We start from the raw sequence: 18,189 nt of genomic DNA, 5'->3' as shown, positions 1-18,189 counted from the left end.
AGCTGAGATGCCAGCTCAGATTACACAAAGCAGTGTAACCACATCAGAACAGAAGCTGAGCACATTTCAACTTTGCATCTTCTAGGTCTTTGCAAGTAAGACTGAGCAGATCTGAACAACTCAGGAATCCAGCCTCTGAGGGAAGTAACAAGAAGGCTTTAAAAGAAATACAAAATCTACTTTCCCAGTGTAAAAATCCTGTTCTTGACTAAAACAAAGGTTCTCTTTCACAATACTGTAGTTCTTTTTTTGCCTAAAGCGATGGTTATTTAGTTCAGAACACCTACCCTCATCACAAGGAATTACACAATCACAAGGAATTACAAATTTAGAAGAGCAATCACATAGAAAGGATGATACAGACAAAGCTTCCTACAATACTGACACATTTCTCAGAAGACTAACCTTGTAAATCAACTATAAAACATGACAAAGCAAAAATAACAAGCGCAATAGCTGCTTTAAGAATCTGTTCCTGCTTCCTAGAGATTACTTAATTGAGAAGTCCTGCAAGATGACGAATTTTCAGTCAGGAAAATACTTTTCATGTTCTGGTCACGGTATTTGAAGCTAGTCTAATCAGAAAATGTCTAATTCCCCATTTCACTTCAACTTTCCCTATGCTAATGACCAACAGATTTTTCCAGTGAAAGTTTTAGCCTAAATTCTCCTTCAATCCCATAAGAAACATGGCCAAGCAGAGCCTTAAACTTGCTTTCTAGACTGCAAATCTCTATAGCTGCAGAATTACCATTCTTCTTGGATCATGAATGCCCTGGAAATTTGATCCAGGCTTACACATACAGAACAAGAAGTCAAAGGCAATTAAGTATTATTTTTAAAATAAACAGAGTTCTTGGCCATTCCACATCTCAGCTCCTCATTTGCAGGAATAATATGGGAGACTGCAGCTCAGTCTCTCATTAATGCACAATAATACAAGTGCTTGACAGGAAATAGGGGTAATGACTGTGCTCCAAAACACATTGAAGGAATGGAATTAGTTAGCATTAATTCCCTAGAAATTTTAAGGGTAAAGATAACTATTAAATCATCTATAACTTACATGTTCTATTTAGAAGATACAGATAAACGTGGTTATCTAATGAAGAACAGTCTACAAACTGGGCCAGGATTTTACCTAAAGACTTCAGTGAAAGCTGCTGGAACTTTGCCATTAACTTCACTAGGACCAAAGTATTACCCTGTTGCCTCCAATTACTTAAAATTAATGTATACCCACCCCAGAGGGTCTACCTGCTTGGAGTTTGCCCTTAAAACCTCAGGACGTAAACTGGAGAAGTCAACTGAATTAAGACAGTAGAATTGATCTGCCCCCGGTCCTGTATTTCTGCAACTGTGCTGAAGTCTGTTTCATTACAACAGAAAACAAAACTTTGTGCTTTGGCAAGGCTATGTACTGAATCACAAAGACACAGCAATTTAAAGGTTTTTTTATTGTATTGCACAAAATATCTATGCAACCCATGTAGATACTGCATTAAGGGGTCCACATTTCCCAAAACATTGGCTGTTGCAGCACACATCACAAGCATTGTGAGTAACCAGTGCCTTCTTCAGAAATTAAAATAATCAGTTGCAAGTTTAAGCATGTTGTGGCAATAAATGAAGAAAAAAAAGCAAGGAGTATCAATACATATTTCTTTCCAAACACACAAATACACAATTTTCAGAAGAGCACCAATAATGCCAAGCAACTATTTTGATGAGATACTGTATGTGTAGGCTCTGCAGTATAAAGCCAATATGCACACAGAAAATATATTCCAACTTTCAAAATAATTTAACCATATCATCTTGCATGTGTCACCTGTTTACAACATATCATTTCATATACAATGTCAGGCCCAAGCCTCAACTTGTGTAAATTTGTGCATACTCATTTAAGCAGCTGAGACTCTGGACCAGGTGTTCAAGCTGAAAAAGCCTTCAAATTGCTCACATCTGAATACAGAGCGGTAGTATAACACCAAGAGAATAGCTACAGTGAAGGTATAACAGAAATGTTACTATGGAAAATGAAGAAAAACACTATCAAACCCTCAAATGCAAGGTTCTAGAAAGAGGCCTACATGTAAAGTGATGTTGTAATAATTTATAAAGTGAATAATCAATATCAGTCTCCTTTCTGACAATTAAGAGAATCTCATTTATTCAGAAGCCTGTAGAAGTGAACTAACCAAATGTCACGATCAGTATCGTCCTCAAACTCTGTTTCTTAAGTTTCTGATAATTAATACTGGTACTTAAAAACATTTTACATTTGCTGAAAACCATTATTAAAATTTACCTTCCTGCTAAGAGAATTTAGTGTAATAAAAATAATGAAAAACAATAGGTAAAAAAATAGTATTTTAAGAATATTTTTAGAAAACCTGTCAAACAACTGCAAATACAGCTGATTTTTTAAGTGTCTACTTTTGAACTATGTTTTTAGTTTGGTTGCTTTTGTTTAAGTGAATCACTTGTAAAGAAGCAAGAGAGTACCAGCTCTAAGATTTATTCTTGTCCATTACATTGAGGACCTCATCCAAAAGTGAAGGTCCCAAGTCAAGTTGTAATGAGAGAAGAGAGCCTGCAAGATCTGAAAGGGACTCTTCTGACTTAGTCTTTGTCTTGGTTAGTTCACATGAAAGTTGGCTGTCATCAAATAAATCAGCTGTTTGCCAATCAGTGCATCGTTCAGAACAGCCAGATGAGTGACTGTCTCTACCATTAGTAAAATGCGAAGAACCACCGTTTTGCTCCCATATGTCACCTTTGTATGTTTCTCCATCCTCCATCTGTTTACTTTTCTCCTGCAATTTTTCTTCTATTACTGGCTCACAGCTAAGCCTAGGATTTCTTGATGACCTGATGGATTCTTGCTTTGAATTAAATGTCACTGGTGACAATAAAGGCAACGTAAGGGCTTGGGAACCCCCAATGGCAGGAAGGGAAATAGCATTTTTGAGCACTGGTGATGGTGTTTCTGTAAACATGGATTCAGAAGTGCTGTTTGCCCTTAAGAATTCATTGTGGCCACCAGACTGGCTAAGTCTGGTTTCTCCTTCATTTCCAGGCAATAGCTCATACTTGCCCTGCAAAAAGGAGATATCTCCAAAAACATCATGTTGTCCCTCTTTCCCAATATGTATGGTATGACGAAAATCTCCAAGTGGTGGACTGATCATATCAGGAGATAAGATATCCCTTAGTTTGAATTTCTTCCCTTTCTTATTGTTGGCAGCTTTCAAGTAGATGGGAGTCTTGGCTGGCATCTTGCGTGTAGCTTCTGTGAGAGGAAGTTATTAAAAAAAAAAACAAACAAAAAAATTGAAGGAGAGGGGATGGAGAAGCTTCTTACAAAGTCAGTTATTCTTGGGAGACCTTCAGCATTATCAACATTACATCATTGTCTTGAACCACTCGTGCACATGAAGCTCCTTTCTTTCGTGGCAAAGAACTGTGGGGCATGTGAAGTATGGGGTATCACTCACAGCAGATCTTTCAATGGAGAGCACAAGTTTCAGGTCAGCTAGCAATCAAATGCCCTGCTACTTCCAGAACTTCCAAAACCTGCATGGGATACAAAAATCAAGTTATCATTAAGTTATTTTTTCATGTTTCGTTCAGTCTCATTTTTATGAAAAAAGAAAAAAATTGGTAATGGTGGTGACAGTTCCAGCCTGTAGATTAGCTTTATGATGTTGCTTCCCTTCATTAGGCAGGATAAAAGAGTTTAGATTAACAAGAGCTACCTAACCTTTCTCTGACTTCATAGCTGGTTTTGAAGTCAGTCTCTAAGACACGGTTGCTGAACACAATTCATTTGATAAACATCACTATCTCAAATCTTTCTCTCCTTAATCTAGCAGTCAAAATGCTGACCTTAAGAGAGCACATGCAGAAACATATGTATAACATTCAATAAAATTAAGCTTTTGGCAGACCCAGGAGGATTGATAAAGACATTCTGGAAACAGCTTTGGAAACTGAGCAGACCATCATGAATTAGAGAACTTCAGATACCTCCATTTAGTGATGTAACTCTCACAAATGGTAACAAATAATATTTCTGATAATTATGCACATTTCAAAGGATAGTCTTAGGTACTTGAAAAATGCTAGTCCAAGTCTTTACATCTAGTTAGAAACATCCAAACGTAGGCGTCTTAGAAGAAGCTGATTCTTGTGACTACAATCTTTAGACTACAAGAACTATTCATAGCAATTATAGTTACAGACTAGCTCGTGAATTATGTAGGCGATGAGGCTATGGTGACTCAGACTTGCTCTGTGCAACTGAACGAAACAAAACTATTTGGTTTGCAAACCAAACAGTCCTATTAGAACATGGTCTCTGAAAAGCCTGATACAGAAGTCCACAGGGACTAACAGGCTACTGGGTCAACAAGTTACAGAAAAACGCTCTTCATTGATGCTTTAATGGTGTATTTCTTCCTTACAGTACCAGTTCCTGAGTCTTGAGCAATGTTGGAATAAATGCTTTTTCCTCCTGGACATTGTTGTAATTTCCCCTATTAAGTCCATGGACTACTAGAGCATCACAAGTCACTCCTCCTCATCTAAATACTCAGCCGCAAATCCCTCACACTGTTCATTGCCATCCTCACTCTGTAAAGGAGCTTGCAGTTTTTGCACAAGAAAGACTGCTGTATGCACTAAGTGAAGGGAAACTGTCTAAAACAAGGGCTACTTTTGCTGCCTTTTATCCATGTCTCAGCAGATACTTTCCTTCATCAAATTAAGCCCAGAAGGGTGACCAGCTTTAACAATTTGTACTGTATGGCCATACAGCCAGAATGTCAAGAAGCATTTAAGCATTTTCACAAGTCCTTTAACCTGAGTAACTAGTTCCTGTAGTAAGGTACTTAACTGCGCATCACAAGGGGAGCTGGCAATCTAAATAGGTTAAGTATTTTGGGGTTTTTTGATTCCCATCAGATATCCAGTGCACTTCTGATATCATTGATAAGCCCTTCTAGCAAAAATACAACAGATATAAAGAGACAAAAACTATCATACAAAATAAGCTCCACATTCAAGAAGTTACAAGAACATTTTATACTTTTAAGCTCAATTTTGAAAATAGTTGATTGCATCAATCAGTAAAAAGCACGTTAAAGCTGCCTTCTACACATCAAAATAGTAAACCATTAGGATCTACAGAATACTAGGAGATTCACATTACATACCAAAACTCAACCAACTTCACCTCAGTACTGTAAGATACAAAAGTCAGTCATAAATAAGATCTCTACTTGTGCCACATGCCATAGGAACAGAATTAATTAGTAAACTCAGTTACCTTTCAGTTTTAAGCTGAGAAATTAATTGCATTGTTTTTTCTCCCTATCGTTCTACACAAGCTCTCATTCAGCTAAACAAAGTATCCTCAACTCTAAAGAGAACTATTGTTAACAAACAAAGCTGAACCATGAGGTTGTTTTATGTTTATCTGGTAACCTCAGCTCTACCTTCTTCCTAGGAATAAAGCTGAATTCCCTCCATTTCTAATTCCTCATTCTTTCAGATCTTTTAATCTCTAATGAATGGCAATGTAGTGTCAGTGTGGTCCAAACTCATGATTGTTGGTCACTAGTTTAAAAAAAGAAGAAAAAAATCTTAGTTTATTCAAGGCTTTCGTAGCTTCCACCAGTTTGGTTATGCAGCAAAAATCATTATCACCAAACTCCACAAGGAGATTTCAAAGAAACCTGAAGGACATAATGAAACATCTGAACATCAAAAAACATTAAAGTGTAAATTAACATTTGTTAGAAAGAATACGGTTCAGCACATAAGAAGAACACTGTATTCAACTCAAAGCTCGGGGTTTGTGAAAAGAATGCAAAAACCCCAAACAGAGCAAACTTAGGGCATCCAGACCTCCTTTAGTTCTTGCACTACGAGACAGCCCCAGTAAGGGGCACTGTAAAACCACACTACTTCAGAGGATGCAGCAAGAGACTCCGATGTCACGAATTATAATCCCTCCCTGTACAGCAGTCCCTTGTGATTGCAAGGCCTTGCCTTCCATTTGGCAAGTGCAAGAGGCTTTACATTTGAAGAGAACTTTCACAATTACTTTTTGCTTACTGCAAACATGGTTTTCTCTGCTGAAAACAAAGGCTACCCTTGCTGCAGATTTCACTAGCCAATCTACTGAGAATCTGCAAATTACACCTTGTAAATAAAATACAAGTGTACCCTACTCAATCAGCAGGTTTTCCATGTACAGCATAATACAGGCTTCAGACCAGCTATACTTCATTTCTGCATACCTATCCTCCTTGTCAACTATTGCCCAAAAGAGTACAGATTTTAAGCTACTTTGAGCAGCTGAAATGTACCACAAGTCTGGAAATATTCACTTAGCCTAAAATACTGTTGTTACTCATGTTTTATTTACAATCAAGGAAGAACCTATACCAGTAGGTAACATGGGGGTTTAAAAAAGTTCTTTTAGTAAGAAGGAAAAAGAAGAATAAATCCAACTTTGGCAAATGAAGAAAGGCTGAATGAGACTAAGCCTCCAGCTCAACTCCTGAAAAGCTAAAAATTTAATCCACAAAACTTTCACAAAAACCTTGCATACTCCCTGAATTCAGGGAGATTTAGTGAAATCACCAGTACACATTGGCTAAGAGAATGGACAGAACATACTCCAATCCTGATACCAGGCCACACATTAAAGTTCACCTTGTCTTAAAATGAGACCTTTTTCTGATCTTGCCACTAAAAAGGTCTGTTTTGACTAATTTCAACTCAGTAAATGCATAGCCAAACTGGCAGGCTAAATGAGAAAACATCAGAAAACCAAACGTAGAACTCACGTTCCACAGTCCTAGACTGCCAGCCTGAGTAGAAGACTTTAATGTAAGAGGAAAAACAACATGAAAGGATTCTTATTCCAGTTGAAGAGATGTTCTTCTCCTTACAAGATCCAAGCCTGAGCCAAGCCAGAGAAACTTCAGCCCAGTGAAAATTCAGTTGTTGTAACACTTGTTCATTTTCATACCTATCACTTCACACCCCCATATAAAAGTGTTTTGCTTGGTAACAAAGACTAATATTTTCAGAGGCATTTCTCAACCCATCATGTGGCCCTTCTGTCCACTCAGCAATCATCACCTTCCACACAGCTCAAAGTTTTCCATGGATGCCTTAGTTTATTCCACAGTCTGTTTGAAAAGGACAGACTACCAGCAAATATCCCAACAACTGAGCTTACAAAGACAAAGACAAAAAAGGGTCAAGGTGCAAATTTAATTTGTGCTCAAATACCAAAGAGACCTGGATCCCTAAGCAGTGTCCTAGGCAAAGAAACAAAAGGAAAGTCTATTTCCACAAGACAGGGCCAGAAGCAAGCATATGCTGTGGAAAGCCTATGGGCTTTCTACTGGACAATCCCTTGCAAGGGCTCTGCTTCACACACCACCGGCTAGAAGCATGTAAACTTCAGAGAAACCCATTTCCAAAGCATCATTAAAAATAACATGGAATTAGATTGTGGAGCAATTCACTAGGAGAAAACAGTCTGTACATTTAAATATCCAAATGAGAATACAGTTAACACAGCAAAAGACAAACTATGCAATAGGCTGCTGGAACTTTTCTACACAATGAAATACCTGCAAGCATAGAATTAGGCTTTAGGGGTTCATTTTACATATCAGCTACTAGTAGCTTTCAGCAGCACAATCAAACTATTGAGAACATCTTTGTCAATGCTGTTACTTTTCATTATGCCTGACACAGCAGCAGTGTAAACCACATTCCCATTTTTTTTTGTAACAGAGGCCTGAACTCATGCTATCAAAATTCCTGAATGCTGGTTAAACAAATTCTCAATATAACCAAGTCTTCAGGTACACGAAAAGCAGCAGATGATGCGCCATACAGTTTACCTCTCATGTTGCTGTGGGCTTAGGTGTCTGTATCAACTGGCAGCCTCTGAAAATGAGAGGCCACAAGTTTACCTGCTTCTAGACCAGGCCATCAGCAAGCCTCTGCTTATACAGCCACCACCTTCTTAGTAGTTTTAACCAAATCAGGTGGTAACACTTCTCCAGATCGCTCATCTAAATTTACCATGTTTATAAGAGGACCAGCCTTTGAATTCATCTGTATTAATGTCAACTTCCCTGATCAGATTAGAAATCCTCACCCCTTTGTTTCTCCCTTCATCAAAGAATTTGCACCTTTCTGATTAAAGCTACAGATTTAATTACTTCATAAAAACAATCAGGCTAATCACACTTCATTTCAACTAGTTTTCTTACACTGCACTCAACCTACTTTCCTAGATCAAATCTAACCTCTTTTATACCACTGTCACATACACCTTTTAGAAAGTGAAGGGAAAAAAAAGAAATAAAAATTCCCAGTCCTTCCCACTGCTACAGAAACACAGGTCAGGAGTGGACCCTATGATGCAGTTCATTAATTTCTCCATCACCCTGCAAAGATCTAGATGCCTTCTCCTAGTAATGGAAGATGTTAGTCTACCCTCCCCTTAAAATTCCCCTACAGGTGCAGACTGCACACATTAATTTACTCCACAGAGGTTAGTCATCAGAAGAAATGCACCTGAAGTCTCCCCTGCTCCAATCTAGGCCTTGATGAATACATACATTATCTTACGCATTCCATATTTCCTTTCAGCCTTTTCTGCTTCAGATTAAACAACACAAATATTTCAACACAGGTAGTGTTTTCTGGAGCTGAGACAGCTTCCCCCCAACCTCCTTTTCTGGTCTTCCTCACCTCAGCTCAAATCTTTATTTAAACATACCCAAAAGCAAAAACAATATTCAAGTGGAGATCTCAATTTAACTCTTAATAGTGTCTGCACTTCAACAGCATCACAACAATGTTGGTTTATGTTTAGATGTGGTCCGCTAAAAACCTAGCTCCTTTAGTGAGGAACTGTTGTCTAGCCAGTTATTCTACATCTTGGTCTTGACTAGGCCCCTGTAGCAAAGTCTCCATACTCACTGCACTGCATTCTATTTATTTCAAACACTTCAGATGATCAAGGATTGCTTGGAATTTTAATCTTGGCCTCTACAGCATACAGGTTTAGCATCATCTGTGGATGTAATAAGTATACATGCAAATCATTCATAAAAATATTGTGTAGTAACAGAGATGGAAGATAGCCTTGCAGAATTCCACCTGATCTATCTTTCCAGATTAATAGTGGCTAAATACTCCAAGGTACTACTTGAAGCAACTTGAATTCTTGAAACAGTTGTCTGCTCAAGGGTAAGGAAAAGTGAATGCTCTGTAATACAGATACATTGATAAATTACAAGGAAGGCTTGTAAAACTTCAGCTATATAGTAGGTAGGGAGAAATTGATTTTTTTTTAAGCATAGGAATTAATTCATTATCAATCATCTTTGCAAGAGAAAACATAAGAAAAATCATGTAAGGTTACATATTCATCTCCCTTGGTATAAACGTTTTTTTTTCTCAAAGATAAATAGTGCACTAGCTGTGTCAGTAAGTGTAACCACAGACAGGTACAAGCTGCTTAAAGTGCCTTTCTCTCCAGGTATCTTCCATTTCTCCAGCACCCTCCTATTCCTGCCCCCCCCCCCCCCCCCCAAGTTCATAAATAAAGCGAAAAACAAGTTTCCCAGAATGATTTTTAACCATTGACCCTTTAAGTCTTGCCATCTTTCCCTGCATAGTACCCTTTCAAATGGATCAAGCCAGAGTAAGTCATGTTAACCAGGGAACACCTTCAACTTTAAGCCATTAAAGTACTTGCACGTTATATTGAAATAACTGAGGTGTTTCACCTATTTAAGAGTTTTCATTGTAGCTTCTAAGAAGAAGAAATACAGCAAAGCCAACCGGGTTTGGAAAATCAACAACAACAAAAAAAATCATTTTCACAGTTCATTGTATCCTTCAAACAGTTGTTTGAAGCACAGCAGGAAGAAGCTGCTAAAGTTATCTGCTGTCTGAGCAATTGGCCCCAGTCTCCAGTTATTATTTTGCTCAGTATCAGACTAAGATTACAAAAGCCCTTCATCAACCAATAACCTTTATCCCTGTTAAAGGTACTTGAAAACCAACCAAGTTGTTTCTCAGTCATCCTTTTTGATTGAAGTGAACAGGGGGAATTCCTCATGTGGTGATGGTGGGGGAGTAATCTTAAGCCTTCAAATATACCTATCTATCTCCTTTGAACCCTCTCCAATTTTCCAACATCCTTTTCAGAGCAGATCAGAATTAGTGACAACATTTCAATATCATTCTCCCTAACACCATATACAAAGATAAAAATCACTTCTTCCCATCATTGCTGCCTTCTTTATAAACAAGGTGATATTTCTGCTCTTATCCTTCCCATCTTACAACAGGAATTTTCTTGGATTTACAGAGTTGCAATATAATGCAAACCATTTAAGAGTTCTTGTGGAGGTATAACAAAAAGAAGTTCTCCAAGCAGAATAGGCTATATATTAGAAATTTGTTATCACTGCCATTTCTTGGTTCAGAGTGGGCATCCCCATTCTATTTTTCAGGATGAATATATACGTATATTCATTTATTCAATAAATTTTGCCAGCAAAGCCATTGCTGGTGCTTGTATTACACTGTTTGGCCAGTAAGACTCTACTGCTTACACGGCAGGAAAAAAAAAAAAAGCCTTTTCAAGCTAGCATTCTCCAGCAAATAAGCTGGATTCATGTTCTTATATTCTTTAGGATAAAAAGCAAGGCCATACTACTTCAGAAAGAGAAACATTTTACTTGAATGTGCTCAAGCTGTCAATCAATAAATCAGTTGAGAGTTTTTCATTAATATACTTCCTTGCCAACCTCCATCACCTGCAAATTGTACCACAGCAATTTTACACTTATTTGCAGATTGCTCATAAAAATACTGTGAAGCCCCATGCTGTGTACAATGATCTCTGCATTATTTCAATAGAACTACAACCCTCTCTGATGCCAACTTCTTTTGACTCCAAGATTCTACATGTTTTTAGTACATGTTTTCTTGACACTGCAGAGGACTAATGTTTTAAAAATCTGGCTGTGATGCAATAAAGTCAAATGCCTTATAGAGCCTGTTTTTTGCAGTTGTGCTTTTGACCACTCATCATTAGAATGACTTAAATAATTTACGTTTCTTTCATCAAGCAAATTTTCTTTTCACTTTCCAACAGGTTTCAGTCACAGCTTGCTTTCAGCTTAGAAAAGTTAGCATCTTTACTAGATTAATAAAAACCCTTTTTGTTTTCTTCTACAGACACAGGAATTTAACGAGCTCAAGTATTGTGTTGTTTGGCACCATGGACTGAAACAGGTTCCTCTTTATTATTTTCTCCTTAGCTTTGTTGGCTGGTACATTCATACATACGGATTTAATACCATACAGCATAGTTTTATCACAGGCTTTTAAAAACCGGGTAAGTGCAAGACCATGCAGATTAAGACATAGCTACATGTCAGTACAAAGTCTGGGACCTTAACAAATGCAGCAGTGGAAGTCAGGTTATGCTATGTCAGACCGACTGTGCAGTGAAGCAGTGTCACACATTTTCTCCTACAAAGACAGCAGACCAGATGAGCAAATAGCTGGGGACCATAAACTCATAAGCCACAAGACGGAGAGGCTTAAAAACACATCCATCAATTCTCCTAGGTGAAAGGAAAACCATAAAAAAATGGGGTGGAGGAAAGCACTAAACAAACCAACCTATAACCTGACCCTATATGTCACCTAAAAGATTGGGTAACTAACTGCTCTGTTTGAAATCTCACCTGCTGAAGGAGAAGAAAGGAATAGGTTTTAGCCAAAGCAGCTGCCTGACCAAGTTCAAGGCATGTTCACCTAAGTGCTGGTATTGCCATGTGGAAGAGCTTGGGAAGATGTGGATTGAGGCAGGCAGTAATTCCCCTTTTGATGTCAGCCAGCGCTCATATCAGTTTAAGTGGATTACAAATCCACACCCTTTGTAATTCTGAGCAGGTTAGCATAGATGGTTTTTCTCTTTTGACACAGAGGGTGTAGCTCCCCAAGCCAGCTCTGCTCTCAAAGCTGGTTTAAGAAGTTCCACCCTAGATTCCTCACTTCTCACTGCTGGTTCCCAGCTCTGCACTGCAGTTCCTTGTACCATCCATTGGCCAGCAGATCTACAAGCCACATGGCAAACCAGTCACAGCAGCAATTCTCCCCACTGACTCAGTTTACAGTAAAGGCTTACCAACAGCTGCAATGTGACTGATGGCAATGATTCAATAGAGTTCAAGCCCAATATAACTACTGCTGTCAAAAAGGCATTCTCTCCTTCCCCCCAACTGTGTGCACACACTTGACCCCTTATAAGCCAGCTCACCACCCAGGACTGGGTGAAAACTAACTGGGAAAGGAGTGTAAAACCACAAGGCTAGGAGTGAGACTGCTACTTGCAGGTGCAGCTTGTAGTTTGAATAGCTCAGCCACCTCCCGAAACGTCACTTAGAGCAAGGAGTTCTGGCAGAAGGGGTGGGCAATTCTTAATGAACTCTAGCACAAGGAAAAGCTGTCCATCAAATTACATCCAGATTTTATTCACTTCTGATGTAAAAATGACTTGGTAGCTCCACCAGCCTGAGGGTTCCCAAGGCTGCTGTCAATCTGAAATTAAGTTTTTCAAACTACAGTTAAGATGTTATTATTGCTATTTTTTTCAAGGATCCCTAGCTTAACATTTCCTTAACTGGCAGCTCCTGAGAAATGGCAATCTAAAATAAAAGCATCTTGCAAGATACTAATTTCAAAAAATAACAATTAAAAAAAAAAAAAACAACCATCCTACCCTGAACTCCCCACCTCCAATTCTCAAATACCCTTCATCTATAAGTCAGATATTCTTTATCGTCTCCTTGAAACACACAAGTGTCATAGGCATGATAATCATAGTTCTCCTATTATTCAATTCTCAGTGTTTCACTTGAAATAAATATTTACCATCTTGAAGTGCCAGATAAGCTAGTTTTAAAACAAACCTGAAGGCCAGAGAACCCTCTATATGCAAAGGTTAACAACGAGGTAGAGGTACAAAGCTACAGGAAAAACAGAAAGCTGCAGAGGACTTATTTGTTTTATTACATTAAAAGAAAAAAGAAAAAAAGCATGAATCCTCTGCTCAGCAGAGCAGTTCTGCCTCCTTCACAGAACTTTCAGTTTCAGGTCATCCAGATGAGATCAATGAGCATGGAGTTGGCGTAGACAGAAAAAGGGAAATTCTCCAGTGGATTACAAAAATCTTCAATTAATTTCTTTTTTTTTTTGGCCCAACTCATGCCCTCTTTAAGGAATGGGGATGAAATGCAGTATGGTAACAAATTTTGTTATCTATATGCAATTCAAAGCAGATTGTCTATAAAACTAAAGTAACTGGTTTATCTCCCTTATCTGAAACAAAAGTGAAAAAATAGAAATTACACCTTCACTGTGAGTTTATACTATACTCCTCACAAAATAACTCCACTATTTGAAGGCACCATTAGAGGAGAAGCAAGAATCTGGAGGAATAAGTGATGATTGACAGACATGCCGTATTCTGGCTCTGTTCTGCAGTATGTCAGCAACACTTGCAACATGCCCCAGCTGATAGGGACGCATCAGCCTGGACAGCAGTGCTGGGCTCCCCACTTCCTCCTGAGAGCTCTCTGCCACAGACGGAGAGGTTCTGTTAACTTGGGTTGATTGTACTAAATAGATCAGACTTCTTTTTCTGGACTATAGCAAGTAGCGTCAGAGTGCATTCACTCTTGTGCCAACAGTTGCATTCACATATTGCCCTTAAAACCAAGCACAGTTAATCAGTTTAATTTAAACAATATGCTCGACACTTGTACAGAGGTGTACTGTCTGAATACTCAGTGGCACAGATGCAATTCAGCACTAAAGCTAGTTTACTGATTAGCAGCTGATGTGTCTTTCTATCTCTAAACCCCATGTATTTAATTAAACTGTCTGAAATACTGCTGTCTCAAATCCCACTAAAGCTACCTTCTCAACACTCAGGGTTTTGCTTCACCCAGTGCTCAGCACCTATCTTCACATTACTACAGCCATATTTCAAAAGATAAATACAGCTCTAAGACACAGCTTAAGCCAAATTATGAGATGACAGCATCTGTATATAGAGAAGACTGGATCTCAAGCCTGCATGTGCAGACAACATGACAATAATTAAATGGGTTGGGGAAACACGCTTTATCCAATGAACCCAAACAGACCTAATGTACTGCAAGTCAAGTCCTGTCCTTTGCAGCTTTCTGGAAAAGCAGTCTGCAGACATTCACGTTCTCTCTGCACTCTGCAGGCGCTCCTGCTTAGAACTTTGCCTTGAGGCTGTAAGAGAACATAAAGCCCTCTGTTTAAAGGTCAATATTTCAAAGTGCTCCAAAATGGACATTCTGTTTTCAGAAGTAGCATCAAGGGAGAGCATATTGGCGGCAAAAAGAAAACTTCTAGTAGGCAGTCTCATTAGGGTAATGTAATCATGACTCATGCTCCTCACCCATTTCCTGACTGGGGCTGTGCATGATCAAAAGAAAACCAGCCACAGTAATTCTGCTGCTCATTAACGTCAGCTAGCCTGAAAGGATTAGAGACTACCAGAAAACAAACTCATTGCAGAGTATGGTATTTAAAACCTGGTATATACTGACACTGACAAACACACTGGTGTAATACCATACGCAACCAAAACAACAACTTGCCTTTGTTGTGAGAAACAAGCTCCAACTTTTTCTGATAAGTTCTTGTACCTGAACAAACCCTCCCGGACACCTTAAAACACTAAATCCTTGGCATATGTTGGGAGAGGGAGGGCATTACCCAATTGCTAGTTAGTATCTAAAGAAATTCAAGCTACATGGCCCTTTGGAAGAGGACCAGGGCAAACTCAGGCTGCTACAGAACAACTACTGCCTTCCCAGAAAGACTGCAAAAGAAACACAAACCAAAGCCTGAGCTAGGTCTAAGGAGCTGTCACCTTATAAGAAAGGCACTGCAAGAGATAGTTTCTCAGTGTTCATTCCTGTCAGGCAGCCCAAGTAAAGCGTGCACATAATGATGGCAAATTGGTGTTTATTTGTGTAAAGAGTTCTTCAGCAGAAAACAAATTTCACATCTTTGTTGGGACCTTGGTCACATTTAATTTGTTCCAAAACACACATTAAGGAAAACCCCCAAATTAATCAGACATTTCAACAGAAACTAGGCTACATGTTAGGTAACACATGACAACACCTTTCTACACCTCTCTGAAGGCCTCAGGCCAAACAGAATGACTTAGGTTGGAAAGACCATTAAACCTCATCACAGCCAACTCTTTTCCCTCCTATCTCAGCAGCACAGCCCTGTACTTGCAGGTCCCTTTTACTCCCTCTTTACAAATGCCAACTAACTGCTAAACATGCTCCTCACACCAGTCACTGTTTCTCTTATGCTGTTTCACACAAGGGATCTCTCTCCATTTGATCTCCTGAAGTTGACCATTAAATGTATAATCCATTGCCAAATCCATTGTCCCTAGAATTAAGACTGATCAGGAGAGGCACTCCACCCCCAGGATGTTGTGGACACCTACACCAGGTGTCTGAAAGCCAAATTCAACCCAAATTTAATGACAGCCTGCCTTTTTAGTAATGCCTCATCTTATTACATAGAAATCTCAGACATTTTGCCCCTCACATGATACAGAATACTTGAAGACAGGTAAGAGAAGCAGCCACCTGCACAAGGCAAAAGTTACATTTAGGTCTGACTAAACCAACACCAGCTAAAAATACTGACCCTGTATTTTATCTAGGTTGCACTAAATACGTCAGAGTTGAGAGAAGCTAGCTTTGAAAAAAAAAACACACACATATATCAAGGCCTTACATTGCATTGCGCACTTGCTGCTGGACTGTTACAACTCTGCTTGGTCATCACAAGTCTTATTTATACAGCTGTATCAGCACAGAAATGAGATGCAACAATTCCTTTGGGCATGGATGAACCTCCATCTTGACCAAGAACAAGCTCTTGCCACATAATGCAAATTGTTCTGGTATGGGAGACAATGGCATGCAGGCATAAAAATAAAAGAACAGAACTCGGGGACCTGTTTTCCTGTGTAAAGGGCGAATTTATTTACTTAATCCTTTAATAAAGATTATGCAAGTTAAGATGAACTTCTGCCTCTACAGAAGGCTATTTAAAGCAAATTTCTAATAGCTCTTGCAAGCTCCAGGGAATCAGAATTCAAGTCACGGGAAGACTGATGTGTTGTTAGTGCAGTTTACCATCCTTCAGAAATTTAAGAAAAGGTAACCCATTGCAGGGTACAGGACAGACAGCTGTAGTGTGACAAGAAACTGCTCAAACACTAGCGAATACCCACCCACACAACAGCTATGAAAAAACAAGCCAACCAAACAGCAACAACAACAACAACAAAAAAAACACCACCTACACAAAACCAACCCACAAACAAACCACCAAATCAGCAAACAAAACTAATGTAAGGAGAGTCAAAATCCAAGCCACAACTCAGTGGCCAGGTATTCTTGATCTTCATGTGGGCACGCAGAGCAGAACCTGAGATCAATTTCTTTGTTCTGAGTGCAGATTCAAACCACATTCAGGAAAAAAAAAGAAATCCCCCATATAATACTGTAACAATGCAACATTATTTCATTAATTTAAGGCACAGTGCGGTGCTCTCTTCTCTTGTGAAAGTCCATGATGCTTCTTTTAAAGGAGATAACCTCTGTAGAAACACAGGCAAGCAACACACTTCAGTTCCACAAGTTACTGAAGAGCACATGGCCAAAGAGGCAGTACACTCAAGAAATTTAAGAGGGAACTTGCATCAACATCTCAGTGTTGCTGCTTCAGTGATGGACAGGACGAAATGGTTGGACAATGTAAGGCTCCTTGCACAAACTCTCTGGATATGGCTCACATGGAAAGGAATAAAAATATCATAACCAAAATAGTCTTAAACACAGTCCCAGAAAAAAGTATGTAACTTCTAGAAGAATATTACCAAACTGACATTCCTTCTTTTTCTGTATATGTGGGTGCTACCTGGGTTCAGCAGATGTATGCTCCTTCTGGCTGCAGAAGCAGCAGAGCAGCATACTTGGGCTCCAAGGAAGCAGCCCAAAGAAATCCTTACGGGAGGAAATCATTAGATTTTCCACAAACAGCTACAAAGACCCATGACAGAAATAGTTCATCAACACCCTTATTGCTGTAGTCTTATGCTTCTTAAGTTAAACCACATCTCTTGGGGAAAGTGGGATTTTATCGTTGTTCTCTCAAAACACAGAACACTAAATACGAGTTATCCTACTATAATTCAAATTAAAGGTATACATTTTCTTAAACAAAAATCCCACCACAGGCAATGCTGTTAAACTCTCGCCATTCCTGAAAAGACCATAATCCATTCACTTTACAGCAGGAAAGTGGGAAGGCAGAGGCAATTTAGCAGGGGAAGAAAGGCCCCCAAAACAACGAAAAGAAAGAAAATTTGCACCTGATCAGTAAACCAAAACTCTCCAAACACAACACATTAGCAGCTTGCAGTAGAACAGTTAACTTTAATAGTCACAAGGTTAGTAGCTGCTGCTGAAGAAAGTTCACACCTCCCATAGTGAGTGTTTCAGACCTGCCTGAAACAAGGCAGGAAGTTTCACCCAGGGTGCCAACATAGGCTTAAAGAGAATCACATCTTAAAGTGAAATCTCAATTTTAAACCCCAAAATGTTGTGAATACCTGAAAAATCCAGAGTGACCTTTCATCTGCCTTGCATGTGACCATCGCATTCCCCATGACTTAAGTATCCAGCAAGACGAATGGAGTGCTGCTTTAGAACTTGATTAAGCCCAATGAAACTCCCTTCACACCTCTTGCTAGTAATTTTTCTTATGCAGGAAAAGATACAGGTTTTTTTTTTCTTACATGTTTTTCCAGACACCAAAATGTTCTTTTAGGGCGTTCCATTAAAAGGCTGTCAGTTACCGAAGTACCTGGAAATAGCCATTTGTTCCTTGGTCAAGCAAGAATGAAACAAAATTAACATGTTGACACACCCTAGCAGTTGACAGCTCCTGATGACGCTTTCCCCATAGATTAAAAAGCAACCA

The 18,189-nt window shown here is 39.0% G+C and overlaps 1 protein-coding gene across 4 annotated transcripts in view; it reads right to left on the bottom strand.

Annotated features, from left to right (window-relative positions):
- Positions 1 to 1,438: 1,438 nt before the first annotated feature.
- The window catches only part of CDC42EP3 (CDC42 effector protein 3), a 28,260-nt gene continuing 11,509 nt past the window's right edge, over positions 1,439 to 18,189 (bottom strand). For all 4 annotated transcript variants that reach the window (XM_057415381.1, XM_057415380.1, XM_057415378.1 and 1 more), the window contains exon 2: positions 1,439 to 3,579. In XM_057415381.1, the coding sequence (XP_057271364.1) occupies positions 2,514 to 3,281 (768 nt within the window). In that variant the 5' untranslated portion in view covers positions 3,282 to 3,579 and the 3' untranslated portion in view covers positions 1,439 to 2,513. The remainder of the gene's footprint in view (positions 3,580 to 18,189) is intronic.

Source organism: Pezoporus wallicus, unplaced genomic scaffold (assembly GCF_028554395.1).
Source record: "Pezoporus wallicus isolate ANWC-B61680 ecotype Strahan unplaced genomic scaffold, APGP_CSIRO_Pwel_v1 contig_5352, whole genome shotgun sequence".
In the NCBI taxonomy this organism is placed as follows: Eukaryota; Metazoa; Chordata; class Aves; order Psittaciformes; family Psittacidae; genus Pezoporus; species Pezoporus wallicus.
This window is presented reverse-complemented; position numbering and strand designations above follow the sequence as displayed.